Consider the following 19,904-nt stretch of genomic DNA (forward strand, 5'->3'; position numbering starts at 1 on the left):
TGAATTTTACTGATTACTCAGCTGCCATTTCACGAATATGATCAGTGATTTTTTTACGGAATAAACTAGTGATAAAATTTCCTTGATTCCAATACTAGACTTTTTAGAGATCGAATTACTCCGGCAGGGTAAAGTTACAGTCGACTGCAAAATTAAATATTTTGCTTTTATTTACTTACCATACATCTTTCCTTCGTCGGAGAGGATAATTTTACGTCGACCGCAAGGCGGATATATTGTAAGAGCTTCCTGGAAGCTCTGTTCGATATCCGGCGACCATACGCCTTCTGCGTCTGCCGCCGATAAGTCCTTTTCGTCCTGAAAAAAATGATAAAACATGAAGAAATGTTACATATTTTTTTAATAAAGTGATATTAAGAATCTAAAAAATTTCTTATGAATCCTCGAGCTCTTACTCATTGGTGGGTTAAAGAGTCTCAAAGTAGTACGAGTATCTCTTGGGTCCTTTATATAAAATACCATGAGGATTTCTACGCTACAGTATAAGAATAAGGTGAAAAAGCTGGTATCCTTTTGTCTTGAATTTAAAAACACTGGTACGCAAGGTGTGTTCGATGGAAACAGCATCAGCAACGGCAGCGTACCCAAGAGACTCGGCTGCTGCTGTTACTGCTGCTGTTGCTGATGCTGATGCTGAGACGAACAAAGGAACAGAGAACATTCTTGGCACGCCACCCGCTAAGATGCTAAGAACCCAGCAGACCCGGTACAGCTACAGTTTAAAAGCACGCCGATGGAAAAGAGTCAAGAGCAAGTTTTTATCCAACATATGCCAATCTCTCAGATCTACAATTCAGGATCTTCTTTCACCCCATCACCTTATTTTATTTATTTTTCCTGATACTATTTCATATATTTGCTTTCATCTCTCCTCTTATCATTTATTATTTTTTATTTCATTGTGTAAAATAATTTTTAAATAAACTAATACTTACATCGCTGATATCGCCAACATCGAGGTTCTTCGTATCCGAGCCGGAGCCGTTGGCATCGGGCGGCGGCCCGGAACTCGCGGGTGTCCACGGCGAAGAAATGGTGTCGGCTGCAGCCACCGCACTGCCTGTAATTAATTAAAATAACAAAAAAATTAATTTAATTTAATTAAATTAAACTATCCAGCGATAAATAAATAAATAAATTATTTTCTGACATTTAATATAAGAGAAGCAACCTGACCGTTGTGGGTTTTAAAAAAAGGGATTGATGTATAAAATAAAAAAAGTAATGATGTGATGTGAAATGAAATAAATGAAATGAGTTTGAGTAAGAGCGTTGTGTTTTAAGCTCAACAAGTGGTTGCTGATATTACGTATCAGTAGAGTAGCACGAGGTGGGGGCAGACTGTTAGCTGTTGCCCCGCCTTGGGGTGGAGTGAACGTCGAGCCCCCATCCGAAGAATCTTCCCACCATCGACAGCCACCACTGAGGATCCAACTCGACACTGCAACCCCTCGAGATGCATCTCCTTGAATTAACACCATCCACTAGGTAAGGTGCCCTTCCTCCTCCCTATCGTCCTCGGCATGCCCGCACACACATGCTCTGCGTCATCCGGATGATATCCGCCCTTTGCTTCCTTACATCCGAAATTATCCTCGCGGTTTGGGCGCCACTGCCACGCAAATACGTCAGTATTATTCCCTATTCTGCTACCCCGTTAACTAAATTTACCACAGGGTAATTGATACTTCCGGAAGTGAGTTGAGATAAGAAGTCGAGGCAAAGAGGAAGGAAGAAAAGTTTAATTTGAATTTCAATTACGATGGATCCTTCAATGAAAGAATGCAGAAGGACATTGGACAGCCGCGATATCATGAAATATGAATGCGGACACGGATGTGTCATTGATATAAAGGATACCTTTGATAAAATGAATAAAATCCGATGAAATATTTTTTTTATCCACTGAATTTCACAAGCTATAGATATAGAGTATAAATATATATGAGCTGTTGAATATCATATTTGACTGTTGGAAAAAAGTATCATCGAACGGCGTATTGACGAAATTTGAACTAAAATAAACCAAATGAAATGAATGCTACTGACATATGTCACGCTACGAGAAATGTATAATAACATTCATCTCTTTCTCATTGGCCTTTCATTGAAAGTTCTACAGCTATCTCTCTGTTATTGACATGTGTGACAATACTAAATTCAATACAATATATTTTATGTACAATAATAATAAATCAATGTAATTTAACACAATATACAAATTTATTACAAACGAAAATTTTTTTTACAATTTATCAGACTAATTAACTTTAATTATGGGAAATTAAATTTACGAGCCTTTTTTTTTTAAATAAAAAAAAAATTACTTTTTTTGGGGGGTGGTCCGTTTCTCCCACCCGAGAAAAAAATAATTTCTACACGGAAAAAATTTTTTGATAAAAATTACTCTGTAATTTCGAGTAATCCTGGGCCGTTGCAAAAAATTGGTATTTTTTGTTTTAAATTTAATATTTTTTGTTTAAATATTAACGTTGCTAGACCATGTTTTACTCTACTACTGAGTAATTTTTTAAAAAGCTTATATTTAATCGATCATTGTGAATATCTCATCTTAATCTATTAATTTTTACTCCACGCGATTAATTTTTACTCCCCAATATACCATTCTTTTAAACCCATTAACTGTTTGATGAAAAACTGCTTATAACTCGAATAAATTTTCTTATCTATGGGAGTAATTTTTACTCTAAACTGCAGGGTAATATTTCAGTAGTCTCCGTTAATCTTCGGTTAATATCGGCTTCAATTAAATGTCTTTTATTTTGCTCGCGACAACTTACATGTTACGCACACAAACGTAGGGCTGGAAAAAAATACGATCTCTGTATCTCTCTATAACTTAATATTTATTTAAAAAAAAAAAAAAAAAATTTGTATTTTTTCTTTTTCAACACAATAAGAGTAATATTTTTTTTTATTATTTTTCAAAATATTTAATTTAAGTCATATTCTAAAGCGATTAGATGATTTTTAGATTTTTGATAAAAATTTCAGCCTATTAATTGTAATTTTTATTGTGATTCAATATAAATTTTATAAATTGAATCATCAACTTTTTATCATAACCTACGAGTAAAAATTGAATTAGAGATAATTTATTTAGACAGCCGCTAGGTGTAATTTTTATTCGTAATTGTGAGTAAAAATTAATCTGATTGATTTTTACTCACTGAAGGAGTAAAATTTCGTAATTCGAAAGTAAAAAGTCGTAATGGCCCAAGATTACTCGATTTAGAGTCATTTTTAGAACAAATAACATGGCAATATTCATACGAAAATTATTTCCGTGTAGGGTCAAGTAAAAATTTTCTAGCGGCGAGTTGAAATTTTTTGCCTTAAGAAATCCATTATTTCCGGTAATCCCATTTCCACCCCTTCCCTGCATACTGATGTATGTATAGAAAAAAAAAAATACTTCGAGGGTAAATTTTGAAAAGTGATAGAGATGACGATTGCCGAAGATCAATTATTATTTTTTGAGGACAGGGATAACCTGGGGTAGAATACAACGCAAAAGCATTAATGGTGAAGGCCAGAGGGTGGCTTTGCTGGAATGTGTCCCGTTTAATATCGGGAACATTATATATCGCCTATCTTGTCCCTACGTTACATTCTCCTCACCCTCCCTTGTCCCTTAATACCACATATATACCTATATATTCTTCCTATCATCGACTTTCTCATACTTTTCCAGAGCTTACTAACCCTCTTCTGGTCTCACTGTTCCCACGTTCAATAGCAACCTCAAAACACTTGATGATAAAAATAAATAATTATTTACAGGGATAATGATAATAAATTAACAGTGCGCATGCTAATGAATAAAAGGTAAAAATTAATGAGATAGTGAAAAGATTTGTGAAGGCATATATATGAATAAGAAGGATAAAAAGAAGAGAAAAAGTAAAAAAGGTAAAATGAGCTCGGAAGCGCGACAACTCGACGCAATTAATTTCACGGTTCAAGTGAAAGCTCTCTGGAAAAGTTTCGCACGAATGCTATTCGCTTGTACACAACTCAATCTTTCCTCTACTGTTATATTCTCTGTCTGTACTCGGTACTCTCTATAGTGTATGTACTCTGGCATAGTGACAAGTCAACGAGACGTCAAAGGGAAGTAGAGGAAATAAAAAATATAAAAAAAAACGTAACCATGATAACATTGTCAATTGATGAATACATCATTGAAAAGAAGCTAATTGTGTGAATTTAATATAATAATAAATGGAGGAAAAGAAATAAGAGAAAAATAAATATACTTTTTGAATATACTTTTTAAGAAATATTTATAAAGGGTTTTGTGAGCTGACTCAATGCCCAGATATTTTTTTTTCATTCATTTGTAACACGTTTTTATTTTTAAATAGAAATTATAATTATAGTTCTATAGTACTAATGATCACGTTCTGATTCACGAAAGAGATTTATCATTTAGTAAGAGTAGTTTTTTTAAAAATAAATAAATAAAAGTTGTGTTGGCTAGAGCCTAAAGCTCTTGTCTGTATATATGTAGTTATTATTTTTTAAATATATCTTTTCACGGTACTTACATATTCGCTTAACAGCAATTACGCGCTCCAGTGTCTATTTAAATTAGTGATAAAAAAGTCTCTTTCAATATAAAAAAAATCAAACTTTTATTTTGCTCTGAAGAAAATTAAATTTTTTAAATTTACTCATTTATTATTTTATTTAAATATACTTTTGTATGAATGTTTGTAAATGGGATATTATATATTTGAATATAATAAAAGGTGTATAAATATGTTGAAGATATAAAATGAAAAATAATAAAACGAGAATGACGTCAAGAGGTTATAATACGATTGGCGAGAGACGATCTTATTCTCTTATAGCATTATCAAGTTTTGTCATTCGCAATTAGAGAGATTAATTTACATACCGTCGGATTAACCGTTGGTGCCCATGCATTATTCATAAAGGAATGCTAATGCGTCGCGGTTGAATTAAAGTCAATAATTTAATGCTTCTTGTTCATATATATGTACATCTATATGCATATACCTGCTCATATTAGAAAGACAACGCATACATCTATCATATTTCATTATCATTATACTTATATATAAAACAATCAATACTAATTATTATTATTGTTAAGGAGACCGGGGCATGACGGTCTGGTTCTAATTTCGGTCAGTTGTAAAAAAAAAAATTACGGAGTAAACGCGGATTAAATCCGGAGTTAATGTAAAGCGAGTGACTGTTTACATATTTGATGCCCTCGGAGGGAAATTCACTCCTATAAAGAGATTTTTTTAATATCAAAACTGAATCGGAGTGAATGCGGATTTAAATTAAGTCCAGATCACTCCGAAATCACTCCGCTGAAAACCCACAAAGTCGCCGAGCTTCGAAATTTTTTCATAGATCGGCCGATGCCTGGTTTGCAATGATTGGCCAATAAATGGCTAACTATACTGGCCCGTACATGGTGAATCATTGGCAGCCATCTTTTTACTTAAAAAACGGCGCACAATTAACCGCCTTGATACCAAGCTTTGGCCGATGATTAATTGCCACGATTGGCCAATGCTTGGCATACCTATATCATCCGATATTTAGCCGATCTTCGGCCGATGCTTGAAAATTGGCAGCCATTCACGAGCCAGTAATGGGCCGATTCTTTTTTTTTGTATGGGAAAACAAACTCCGTATGCGAAGTGATTTTTTGTAAAAACTTCAGATGATGGAGTGAATTCGGAGTGAAATAAAATTCGTATTCACTCTGAACTTACTCCCAATTTTTGGTAGTACACCTGCTATTATTTGGGCAGGATCTCTCTCTCTTCTTTATTATTTATTACGAGTGTAATTTCTTGAACGGACACTAAAATTCAACAGTTGAACCATCGGATAATTATTTAACCGAGATAATTACCAAACATTGTTTGGCTTGTTAGTCGGAAGCTGACTGGTAAACTTGGATGAGAGTTAATAAGTAGCCCTGGGTATATAGTCTCGAGTGCAAAGCCGTGTGTAAATTAGCGACTTCAATTTGTAAGCTCTCGCGTGACTGGTTACAGAATACGATGTACACTCATACGAATCAGCGACCGAGCTATTTATATATCTATATATCTATATAATATACATCCACACACTGATAGAGTAAACTGAGGGAAAAGACCGCCACCGCCAACGCCATCGTATACTATAACATACTGCACAACCATACTATAACTTGTATAGAGACCGGGTTTATCGTAAATACAATAATACAGGCATCAGTGAACCATTCCAAAGACATACGATCGATAACAAAATGGTTCTCGCCTGTGCATTCATTACAATCTCTTTCTATTAACACTAACCCTTATATACATTAGCTTTTCAGTTTATCCGGTCTACTCTACGAAAACTCTATTCAAACAAATTACCCCATTTCCAAAACAAATTATAATCGATACTGACTTTACTGCCATTAGTAGACCACCAGACTACACTTGTCTGTAAATTCAAATTTTAAAATACATATTGAAAAAAAAATTTGAAAAACCTGTGGGTTAATCCCAAAATTTCTCACTGTTTTTGAGTTCAAAAAACAGTTGGCCCGAAAAAAAATAAATTTCACTGAAAAAAAGTCTTTTTTGTCAGTTTGTTGGTAAACTAAGCAGCCAATTAGCTTCAAAATATAATCCCGAGTCGAAATATTAGACGTAAGTTGAACGTTCTTAACGTTTTAAACGTAAAGTGAACGTTTTTAACATTTTGAAAGTTAATTAAACGATTGTTTTGTATTTTGGTTCATAAAAAATTGGTAATTTCATGAGTTATGATTTTAGTTTAATGATAACACTAATTAATTTATTTCAATATTTATAATCACAATTTTCATAACCTTGATATCATAATATATGAACAGGTATAAATATATAGTGTTAAAGATAGAAGTATGAAACTGAAAAAATTTTTTTTTAAAATACGAATTTTTTATTTAAGAGTCAGAGAGGTGGACGACAAAATTTTACGGAATTGACGTGATTATAATCCAGGAGTACAAAATCGATGAAAAAAATTTTTCGGTATACTTATGTTTTCTTATTGTAAGTCTAAATAGGTTTTAGTTACGTTTTCGATTTATGATACTCTAATCTACGTTTTGAATAAGTTGAAAGCTGTCAAATTGAGTTTTTAATGTCCAAAACGTTCAATTTACGTTTAAAACGTTAAGAACGTTCAATTTACGTCTAATATTTAAACTCGGGATCAACTAAGTCTTGATGAGCCTTTTTGATTGCCGCGAAAAATTCAAATCGGTTGAGATTCAAAACTTTTTTTTCCCAGTGCTCAAAGTGTAATTTTTCAAAGATTTTATGGGAGTTTGAAATTTGTGAAACTGATTTTGAAAAATGAACTTCAATTCTAGCAGCCATTTGTCATTTTTTCTATTACCTGAAATTATTATAAACTTTTCAGGCCCATTTGCAACTTGTTATTTTTATTTTATTAACTGAATCCTGCTAATAAATAAACAAGATAAAGATTTAAAAAATGTCAACTTGGACATTGCGCTAAGTGAATAATAACAATAATATGTAAGGGAGCAATGAAATCTCTTGAAGATTTAAACTTTGAGATAAATGTACACATAAGTTGGTTATGGATTGAGGATAGGGCTGCGTTATACCTTGGCAATAAATTCCTCAACTGCATTCTCTATCATGAAATACTTTAAAGTAAAGAGTATTTATATGTATATATGTATATACGGAATGCTACTAGAGCTCGGAGAAAACGATCCATCCTTTTGATCCTTTTTTCGCAACAACAAAAGTTGTACCAACCACTCATGGGAAAGTCAACAAAACTACCAGGATAATTTTATTTTTACCTCAATGTACATTTTATCATTTCTAATCTTGCTTTCTAAATTTACTCATTTATTTAATTAAATAAAAATCCATATGCATGCTTAGAATTTCATTGTACTGATACATGAAAAATAAAAAAAATCGACATTCGACATGTTTCCGTTGGTTTTATTTAAATCAACTCTTCTGTCACCTCTTTTATTTCGCGTTCGCGACAGTCAGACCGCGGAGTTTTCTAATTGGCTTACACGTTACGCGCCGACATTAATCGAAGCACATGTGATATTCCTCATTTAGAGTCTTAGATCCAATGAACTATTTTTAGATCAGATCAATGAGTAGTAAAACTAAATGATTTAAATAACTAAGGGGTAGACTACTCTGTAAAAAAAAATGGCGGCTATCCTGCGAAATGTATGCGGAGTGAATTTTTTTTTATTTATGAAATGTCTTCGGAGTAAAATCTATAAACAAGGGTTAAACTAAACTCAAAATTACTCCATACGCAGAGAGATTTTTTCTGTCAAAAACTTGAAATAAATTTGAATCAAAAATAAACTCGATTTTTCGCAGTCTACCCGGGTCAAAAATAAAACTTGATTCAGGCTCGCTTCACCTTATTTTCTTTCAAGTTATCGATTTGCCGATGATTTCTCGATAAGATCTCGACTTTTTCGACTTAAATTAAATTTTTTTCGACTTTTTGAACTTTTTTCATCTTAGTTACAACTTATTTCAACTTATTCGTATTTTTTGACCTTATCAGAGTATACTCTCTCAAAATGAATCAGTGAAATTTACTTCAAATTAGTGAATATTCACTGGGAACCAGCTATAAGTATATCACTGATTGAATTAGTGGTATACTTATAGCTGTAGAAATAGTGACTATCCACTGATTCGCGAGAATTTCACTAATTCATTTTTAGAGAGTAGTTTGAACTTGTTTGTCTTTACTTTGAGCACGATAGTTATTCACCTTACTTTTGATTTGCTGAATCAAGTCGAAAAAAAGTTAATAATTCGTCTTACTTTCGCCTTAATATATAAAAATTATTTGTCATCTTCGTTCTGACTTTTTCGCCTTAAAATTTAAGTCGAATAAGTCAAAACCAATTCTCTAAAAATGAATTAGTGAAATTCTCGCGAATCAGTGGATAGTCACTATTTCTACAGCTATAAGTATACCACTAATTCAACCAGTGGTATACTTATAGCTGGTTCCCAGTGAATATTCACTAATTTGAAGTGAATTTCACTGATTCATTTTTAGAGAGAAGTAAATTTCGACTTGATTTCAACTTTTTCGTCTTAAATCGTGACAAAGTAAGCCAGTTAAGTCTAAACCAAGGCGAAAACTCAATATATTTTATATCTCCGTAAAAAAAAGTCAAGTTTGCCCTGTAAAAATCTGCTCCAAATTTCGACTTGGTAAAGTAAGTCTAAAGCAAGTTTTATTTTTGACCCACCCATCAAAATTTTTTCATAAATAAAATTTAATTGAATAACTTAATTATTTGTATCCACATAATTATTGTAATTAAATTTTTATTAAGAGTATTTAATTAAATATTTATCTTTATTTATCTCTGAATTTAATTGTTAACGCGCAATTACTTTAGTACACAAACGTTTATTGCCGATTTAAATTAAAAATAAATAAATTTCAGAGAAATAATATACCTTTATGAATAAATATATATATATATACAGTATCTATATCAGTGCGATGAGATGAAGAACGAGTATAAAGGAAAGATTGAAAGTGAGAGAAGAGATTCCAATTTAAAGCACTTTAGTCCCCGACTAATTAAGGTACGAACGGATGCTACGAACTACAGAGTAAAGTAAAAGAGCTAAATCTCTTGTTCCTCTTTCTCCCTCGGTTCTCTTATCGCTGTCTCTTGTTCTCGCGTTAGTTGAGAGAAAGGCGTGAATTACACGACGAGGTAGCTCGAGTCAGTGGTAGATAGGCTCATTGTCCTCTGCTAGTTTAATTAATGCAACTCGACTCATACTTTACCTACATTCATTTTACCTTGCTTCCGTTAAACTATCCCACACTTCAATAACACTATTCTATAAATATATATGTATATATATATATATTTTTCTTTACTCTTAATAACACTTAATTACTCAATACTTTTTTGTACTTAAATATTTGAATAATTAAAATTATTTATGAGCCATTTTAGCAAATGAGATTTATTTTAAAAAAATTTTTTTTTTTTTTTTAAATAATTACGGTGGGTATTGAGAGCCACTGACTACTCGCGGTCGCTATAATCGAGGCGGAGCCAGACAACCGAGAAGAATAAGAAGAAGAAGTAAAGAGGAATAAAAAAATGTACATCTTTCTTTCTCTTTTGCCTTTCTCGTTTGTATATTGCATCCAACATCTTTGCTCTACTGGGTTTACTTGTGTCGGGCTGCTAAGTAAAGACGCGTGTGGGTGAGTGTGTGTGGGGGTGAATGTGTGAGTGGATTTTAGAGTAAAGGATACTGAGTACGAGAATAACGAATAGAAATAAGAACGACAGAGTTACTACTAACGTTGTCTGTGTGGAGATGGAGAGTAAAAGAGTATAGTAAAGCGGTAGAAAATGAAAGACGAGAGAGGACTAGGGGTCAAGGTGCTGGTGCTGGTGATGGTACTGGTGGCTCTGTTGCCGCTTCGCTTCTCTTTTCACCGATCGAGATAAATTTAAGTAGACTTTAATTTAAATATTTTATTATATTTAAATCTTATCACTTTTTTTTTACTTTTATTGAAAAATAAATTTCATTTTTACGTCATTTTTTTAGGGATGCTAATTATTAATTTTGTAAAGGAATTTTTTTTTTATTCCCTACCCTGTAAAAAAACGTGAGTGATTTCGGATTTTATTTAAATCCGCATTTACTCCGAAAATTTTTTACCGCGTACTATTTTTATGATTATTAATTTTTTCGCTTCATTATTTTATGGCAAATAATTAAAATTTATAAATTCTGATTGAAACTCTCGAAGGAGGTAAAACAATCAAAGGAAAAGGGATCTCAGTTTTTTATTTTATTTTATTCTCTGTATTATTTAATACCTTTGATATGTACACGCTCCCTTTTTACTCCCTATGTATTTTATCACGCGAGTTGTCGTGCCGCGGTGCCGTGAATAAACTTACAAGACTGTAACTAACACAGTTTACTCGATGCAAGATGAAAATATATCAAAATTCAATAAATAAAATGTTCGCTCGCTTGCTGATCAACTAATTATTTTATAAATGAAATCTTGAGTCGAAGAAAAAAATAATCGATCGCCGAAAGACGAAGCCTCGTGGCGCGGTAATAAGAGAGGATATAGAGGAGCAGGGGCAGGAGGGGGTGAGCGGGGGTGGGGGCGGCAAGGTGCGTTATCGATTTTGGCATACCAGACACGGTGCTTCTGCTTTCTCGGCGATAATTCGCCGACTCGGTCGCTCGCGGGCCAACTTAACTTGGAAACTTCCTATAACTGTTTTACTCTCTTGACTCCTGCAAACCCCTTACACATCCGGTCTATCCATGCTCTTAACTTATAAACACGTCATCGTAAACTCTTATAAATTGTGAAATAGAGAAGTAGGTATATAGATATACTGTTAAATCTATTCATATATATTTATTATTAATACGCTAGAGTAAATCTTGAGCTTCTTCCAGAAGCTATTTTTATATTATTTTAATTCAACGTTACACTCGCCAGGGTTAAAAAATATCTTGACATTTTTAAATACGGAAGTGTCACGTTCTCCTTTAAAAATATATATTACTCATTTTTTTTAACATGTGTTTCTATATATCACATTTCTTGTCAATTGGAGATATGTTTGATAACGATCTAACAAAATGTCATTTATTTTTTTTTATATGTATATATATTTATATATTAATAGATATACTAGTAATTCCAGCCTTCAGTCGCGGTCGATTTAGTTTTTTAAAAAATATTTTTTGTTTTAAATCCAAATCAAAAATTAACTCTCAGGAGTTTTTGTGAAAAAATGCAAATTACGGCTCAATTTGTGCAGATATCACAAAAATGTATATAAACAATTTGGTAGCTAATTAAATTCTCTACAAAAAAGGTCTCTTTACATTTTAACGTATATTTAATTATTTCGGAGTAATTTAAACTTGGAGTAGATAATAAATTTAAATATATTACTTTCCAATTACTTGGTCCGTCATTTATTTTATCTGTAACTCAAAAACTATCAGAGATACGTCAATAGTCATTACGACCTTTTTTGTAGTAAATTTAATTTCCTACAATTTTTATTCCAAAAATTTTTTTCTCAAGTCAATAATTTTGCTGTAAATGGAATTTCAAAATAAATTCATCTGCGACGTATTGAAATTAAGGATAAATTTTAATTATTTTTATCATTATAATTCCGCAGAATTGATAAAATAAATGAAAAAAATAATTTAAAAAGGTTTATAGACAATTTATTTAGTCAGAATTACTGTACAAGTTGTCTTCCATTCATTGTAAATTCAATGAATCGCGAGAATCACCGTCGAGTCGTTAAATGGCTATTGAACGAGACTTTTTCCAGTCCCTTGACTCGTTTCCATCCGTAAAAAAAATTAAAATTAACAAAAAAAAAGCATCTTACCCTTGTAATTATATAAATAAATAAAAAGTGAATGAGTGACTGGTGGCAAGACAATAAAGAGGACTCCCGACCGACAACTCGGTGGTAGTTTGCAAAGATCCGTATATCCGTTGGTATAAAAGACTTATATCATTAACTTATACTTCACTACACTAGTGTATTTGTAGTGTAACATAAAGAGTCAGTCAGGTCAGCGGTGCTTAATTTCACTGGTACTTGTCGGCGCTTACATTCGTTCTCTTTACGCCCACTTTGTGGGCAAGATTGCCGGAGTAAATAAACCGGCAACACCGCCTCAGGTTTGTAAGCCAACAGGGAAGACCCTTTACCTGGAACCCGCTTTATAGCGGACTCGATAAAAATATTTTATACTCAACTTAATCCCTCAGTATTAAATTGAATAAAAAAAAAAAATAATAATAATCGCTATCGTTATTAAATAACAAAACAGACGGAAGCTCCTCGACGTAATTATTGCCGAGGACAGGATTCGAGTCAGATAAAAAATCTTTAAATACTTTTTCATCGGACAAAATCCATTCACTTGTGTTATGTATCGCTGGAATATAAAATACCGATCGACCGCGAGCGAGGTACATTGCATGTACTAGAGAAATAGAAAGAAGAGTTTGATTTTCTTTCGCGGTTTAATCGCGGTGAGTCACCGTGTGACATTTGAACCCCACCAGTGCATCGCGCCTCGCGGTGGCGCCCAGTGGCTTTCAACCAGTTCCATTTTATGCATTTTAAATCATCAATTTTTTATACTTCTTTTTTGCGACGATTTATCTGAGAATAAAAAAAATTTTATGTATTTTTTAACGTCTGTTAAATTTTTTTTAAAAGACGGTTTAATAAATAGATTAAATCGGAGTGTCGAAAATGTTTACGTGGTCTGGTGTCTTGAGGATCTTGAGAGAGAATCGACGCAAGTGGTATCCAGAAATAAATTCGCGGAGTAAAGACAAGCTGGCGATGAGAGGACCAGTCACAACGTCGGTTAATCGTCGGCTGGGTATTGCTTCTAAGTCGTCATGTTCCTTCTGTCTTCTGTATTCTGTCCTTTATCTTCTGTATATCTAGTTCATTCCATTCGTGTATATACTCCACATATATTTATATATATATATACAACCTATAACCCTTTTTATTCTCGACCAAAGGAAAACATACGTGTCTTAAACTCTAAACGACTTAATGATTGGCCTAGAGCCAAAATCTCACTTGTCTTTATACTTATATCCTACATTTTATTTTTTCCTTATTTTTACGACTGCTCAAGTCTCAAATCTAGCCGCTCTCTACACATTTTTTCTATTCCGTCCGCGATAGCTCAATTAAATCACAAATATTTTTTATTTTTTCAATACAACACGTATATAAGATATTTCGTGCAGAGAAAATTTAATAACAGCTTCAAAAATCTGTATCATATTTTTTTCTATTCAATTTCCCAAGCTGTGAAAAATTCTCTTCTCTCATTTTTTGACTTCATATTATAATAAAAATCTTCGCTTGCTCTTCACTTCAACACGATTTTTTAAATTGCTTCTTGACAGTATACCTTCATATGAATATGTACATGTATATGTTTATATATTAAATATTAAATATTTTATTTATTTTGACAACAAAAATCTTCATGTATCTAAACGTCACCTGAAAAAAATCCATTTACAGCGAAAGTATTGACTTTAGAAAAAAATTTTTGAAATAAAAATTGTAGGAAATTAAATTTACTACAAAAAAGGTCATAATGACTATCGACGTATCTCTGATAGTTTTTGAGTTACAGATAAAATAAATGAGGAACCAAGTAATTGGAAAATAATATATTTAAATTTATTATCTACTCCAAGTTTAAATTACTCCGAAATAATTAAATATACGTTAAAATGTAAAGAGACCTTTTTTGTAGAGAATTTAATTAGCTACCAAATTGTTTATATACATTTTTGTGATATCTGTACAAGTTGAGCCGTAATTTTCATTTTTTTACAAAAACTCCTGAGAGTTAATTTTTGATTTGGATTTAAAGTAAAAAATATTTTTTAAAAAATTAAATCGACCGCGAATAAAGGCGGGTATTACTAGTATATATATAGTATACAGTATAAATTAATTTGTCGAGTTCAATAAACTTGTTATCGATGAATAAATGATCAAGTTTAATGCGTGTTAAGAATATATAAAAAAGTAAGTAGGTTAAGAGAATGGAATTACACTGATAATAAAACCTTGACGCAATTATCATTATTCGCCACTTTGTTCTCGATACATTACTGCGATATGACAATTTATCGGTCGACTTGCTACATAGATATACTATTTATTTAAATCCTCGTTGTGAATAAAACATTGTTTGCATATACACACACTCTACTGTGTACAGAGCATACTATTTACTTAGTAAATTACCCTGACATTACTACAAACTACAAAAGTTTATCCATCTATAGTTGTATATTAGTTGATCTCTTATCTCTCAACAGACTAGAGAGACGGAAGTGCTTTAGTAGATAAATAAATTTTATTAATTTATTCCTTCATAAAAATAAAAAAAAAAAAAAGTGTATGACGTGAAAATAAAAATTAAATTTAAAAAATGAGTCTTCAAGTAGAAACAGTCTTCCGAGGAAGCCATCGATCTTATCCCGGCTTAAGAGACTACGGTTTTATTCGCAGAAAATTACCACGGAAATATATTTCGCTATTCATTGAGAAATCAGTGAATACATCTGTGCTGCCAGGAAACACCAATAAGTGGATAGAATATAGAAGCATTACATTAGTGAGTGATAAATAAAATTTAAAGAACCCTATACTCGTAATGAGAACATGAGCTTATTCATCTCTGTACTTGTAAAGAAGCTGATACTTGTTAAGATTTATTAAACGTGCCTTGTGAATATAAACCACAGTGTACTTATTCTCGGCTAGCTAGTCAATCAATTTTACTTTTATTTCTTTCTCCATAAGTTCTCTTGTTAAACAAAATTTCATTTTTATTTTTTAAACTAAAGCCTACGCGAAAAAAAAGATTTTTGGCGGGAGAAAGAAAATTTATAAAAAAAATTGCCTAGACCATTTTACCCCGAGACCGTTTTCCTGTCAGTAAATTACGCAGTCATTAGACATGTTTTGCATTTTACTATTGAGAAAAAAAATTTATCAATACAGTAATAAATTATAGTTATCTAATAGCAATACACGTATATATTAGTTGTTTATAAAAAAAAAAAAAAAAAAAAATGATAATGGATACTGTCTAGTAATCATTCAAATGAAACATTAACATCAAGTGCAATAAATCATTAAATTTATTATGTCAATATTGAGATCCTGTTTTCGTGTACTATTTATTTATTTATTTATTTATTTTTATATTAAATAAAAATAATTTATGACGCAATAGTAGAAAGAGAAAACAATGGCCGGTATGCGCTAGATAAATGAAAATTACACGTGGGCACGACACGAACATTCCGTTATCCATCGTCGCCTTGGACTCGCACAACACCAGGAGGTATCAAACCGTGTACACATTACACTACAGAGAAAGTTTACTAGTGTAATGACCAACGCGATGTTTCGTAGATATACATATATATATATTTTTTACCATCCGCTAAAATAATATCACAACTGATATCAAAATAGGATTACAAATCTATAATCGGAGATAGAAATTTTGTATCAGTTTTCGCGCATGCTCAAACCAACCGCAGAATGTAAACAGTGATAAGTTATAGATTTTTATATTCAAATTGATCACTTACATTTGTAATTTTATTTAATTTAAAAATAGTTTATTATACACCAAGGGCAGAAAGTAGAACATTTCAACCCGTGTGCAAAATTGTCTACTCGCGCCGAAGGCGAAGGTGGCAAACACGAGTATTGGGACTTTTCTCTGACCTGTGTATACTTTTTTTCACCAAATCTGCACCTGAAGTTTGAATTTTTGCTGGAAAAACGACGCATGCGCTAATTTGTATCGTCCCTGATTAAACAACTGAATTCAACCGAATTAAAAATTTTAATTCTGTTATATTCTGTCGAATTCTGCAAAACAGAATTCAACTGAATTAAAAATTTGAATTTGAATTAAACAGAATAAAACCGATTTAAAAATTTCAAATTCAGTTTAATTCGGATTCAGAACCAGAAATTGGAAAATCATTTTTGAATTAATCAGAATTAAACCGAATAGAATTATTTAAATTCGTTTTAATTTGGACAAATTCTGGTTTTCCTGCCGAATTAGACAGAATTCATTTTTAAGTTAGGTACCAAATTAACAGAATTTATCTGAATTAAATAGAATTAAAAATTTTAATTCTGTTATATTCTGTCGAATTCTGCAAAACTGAATTAAAAATTTGAATTTGAATTAAACAGAATAAAACCGATTTAAAAATTTCAAATTCGTTTTAATTCAGTTTAATTCGGATTCAGAACCAGAAATTGGAGAATCGTTTTTGAATTGATCAGAATTAAACCGAATAGAATTATTTAAATTCGTTTTAATTTGGACAAATTCTGGTTTTCCTGCCGAATTAGACAGAATTCATTTTCAAGTTAAGTACCGAATTAACAGAATTTATCTGAATTAAATAGAATTAAAAATTTTAATTCTGTTATATTCTGTCGAATTCTGCAAAACTGAATTAAAAATTTGAATTTGAATTAAACAGAATAAAACCGATTTAAAAATTTCAAATTCGTTTTAATTCAGTTTAATTCGGATTCAGAACCAGAAATTGGAGAATCGTTTTTGAATTAATCAGAATTAAACCGAATAGAATTATTTAAATTCGTTTTAATTTGAACAAATTCTGGTTTTCCTGCCGAATTAGACAGAATTCATTTTTGTTAGGTACCAAATTAACAGAATTTATCTGAATTAAATAGAATTAAAAATTTAATTCTGTTAAATTCGATCGAATTCAATTGTTCAATCAGGGATTTGTTTTTCTAAAAACAAAATTACGACTTCCTTCCCTCTAAAAAGGAGGGAAAATTCAAATTTTCGTCGCGGATATGGTGAAAAATAAATTAAATTCAGAAAATTTGTTCAGTTTTTAGAATTCTAGTATCACTTGTTCCGTTTAGAATAAAAATGTCTCGAAAAAAATAATTAGCACGCAATTCCCCTCTGGAAATTACAATATATATACATAAATAACGTGTACAGTTTGTCAAATTATACAAGCAAAGGTTTTGTCTAAATAAATGCACCGCTAATTCATCTTAATGCTCGACATCCGGCCATCGTTACATACATTAACTGGACGACTAATTTCATAAATGCTTTATGAATAAATGCATTTAATGAGTTGATACTTAAAAAGTATTAAATAAAAAATAACTGATATATTTAAAAATAAAACATTTGAGCGAAACAATTATCCGAAGGAAGTATTGTGTTACCTACGACAAACCGAGTAAATCTTTTGATAATAAACAATAATAATAACAATATACAAACAATGTAACCTTGATCCAAAGTTTATGATGAAATAAAGATACAATAAAAAGTATAATAGATAATCATTTGTCGTTCTTCGAGGAAAGTAACTACGATTCCAAACGTTAGACTTTATATCAAAACGATACTTGATAAGATATCTTAATCATTTTTTTTTATTTATTTATTATTCTGTTACTTAAGACATTTATTCGCGTTTCCTCTTCATTTTATTTCTTTTCTTAAAAAAAAAAAATATATATATATATATATGTATGCATAGAGATATAGATATATAGCATTTGCAGGGATCTAGTTCCAACTTGCAAGACACGTTTCGTTACAGTGGTCGCATTTACAACGGCATAATAACCAAGAGGATGGCGGTTTCGCGGTTTAGTTGCATGTAGCGGGAAATGAGAAAAATATAAAAATAAAAAAGTTATTATTTTATTTATCCATCAGGTTGTAATTTAAAACAACAATTATCGAGTGTAGTATGAAACATATGAATAAATAAATAAGTTAAGATATAATTAAAAAGATAAAATTAAAAGAGTGTTGTAGGTACTGTGATATTTGCGCGACTAGATCCATACTCTAGAGTTATATCGACAAAGTGTTGCCAGTGTGTATATAACTACTATATTTGCGGCAGTGTATGGTGAATACGAGAGATTTGCAATCTCTATTATGTATCAACCGATGCGTATATCACCCGCGGGACCACAAACAATGATAGATCAATGCGACACGCCCAGATTAATAGCTCCACCCTTGTTTCCCTTTCGCTCTTTTATTCATTCTCTGTACACTCTTTTGGCTCTCTACTATACCTGACATTTATATACATATGTCACAAATAACAATCTCTAGTTTATCTCCCTCGTAATTTTAAACCTACTGCGTTTCCTGACAATATCGCATACCACCATTGATACAAAGCCACAGCAGGGATTACGGTTCTTTTAAATACCTTGTCTATCAACAGCTTTATTCGACTAATTTTCCCAAACGAACATGACTTTATGTGCTACTAGAAAGTACGAATGGTAAAAGAAATCTAGAGATTCCTTTTTTTGAGCTGAAGACTCGCGTTTGGAGAACTGGGTTCGAATCCACTGGCGAGCGGGAGGCACTCAAAATTACCGACTGGGATTTTTTTCATCAATCCTAGGGTCTGAATTAGTGATGCAAAGTGACCGCACTTTTGACTCATTAACATCACGAGGAATTGACTAATTGACGTCAAAAATGATTTGGTCAACTTTCCGGTCAATTCTTCCTGGAAGATATTAAATGCATCTGCACTTGTAATTGCAAGTGAACTGCAAGTCGCATCACTTAACATACTGACCAATTTGTTTATTCTAAAAAGTTCATAAAAAATTTCTGTTCACCCGGGTCAAAAATAAAACTTGATTCAGGCTCGCTTCACCTTATTTTCTTTTGAAGTTATCGATTTGCCGATGATTTTCCGATAAGATCTCGACTTTTTCCACTTAAATTAAATTTTTTTCAACTTTTTGAACTTTTTTCATCTTAGTTTCAACTTATTCGTATTTTTTTATCTTAGTTTGAACTTATTCGTCTTTACTTCGAGCACGATAGTCATTCACCTTACTTTTGACTTGCTGAATCAAGTCGAAAAAAAGTCATTTATTCGTCTTACATTAGCCTTAATGTATAAAAATTATTTCACCATAGTTTTGACTTTTTCGCCTTATATTTTAAGTCGCAAAAGTCTAAACCAAGTAAATTTCGACTTGATTTCAACTTTTTCGTCTTAAATCGTGACTAAGTAAACCAGTCAAGTCTAAACCAAGGCGAAAACTCAATGTATTTCATATGTCCGTAAAAAAAAGTCGAGTTTGTCTTATGAAAAACCGCTCCTAATTTCGACTTGGTAAA

At 31.8% G+C, this 19,904-nt stretch overlaps 1 protein-coding gene across 13 annotated transcripts in view; it reads right to left on the minus strand.

Annotated features, from left to right (window-relative positions):
• The window catches only part of LOC130677030 (protein scalloped), an 84,973-nt gene that overhangs the window by 24,025 nt on the left and 41,044 nt on the right, over positions 1-19,904 (minus strand). For all 13 annotated transcript variants that reach the window (XM_057483559.1, XM_057483558.1, XM_057483557.1 and 10 more), the window contains 2 exons: positions 957-1,081; positions 180-318 (listed from right to left, as the gene is read on the minus strand). In XM_057483559.1, coding sequence (XP_057339542.1) covers positions 180-318; positions 957-1,081 — 264 coding nt within the window. The remainder of the gene's footprint in view (positions 1-179; positions 319-956; positions 1,082-19,904) is intronic.

Source organism: Microplitis mediator, chromosome 11, assembly GCF_029852145.1.
Source record: "Microplitis mediator isolate UGA2020A chromosome 11, iyMicMedi2.1, whole genome shotgun sequence".
Lineage (NCBI taxonomy): Eukaryota > Metazoa > Arthropoda > Insecta > Hymenoptera > Braconidae > Microplitis > Microplitis mediator.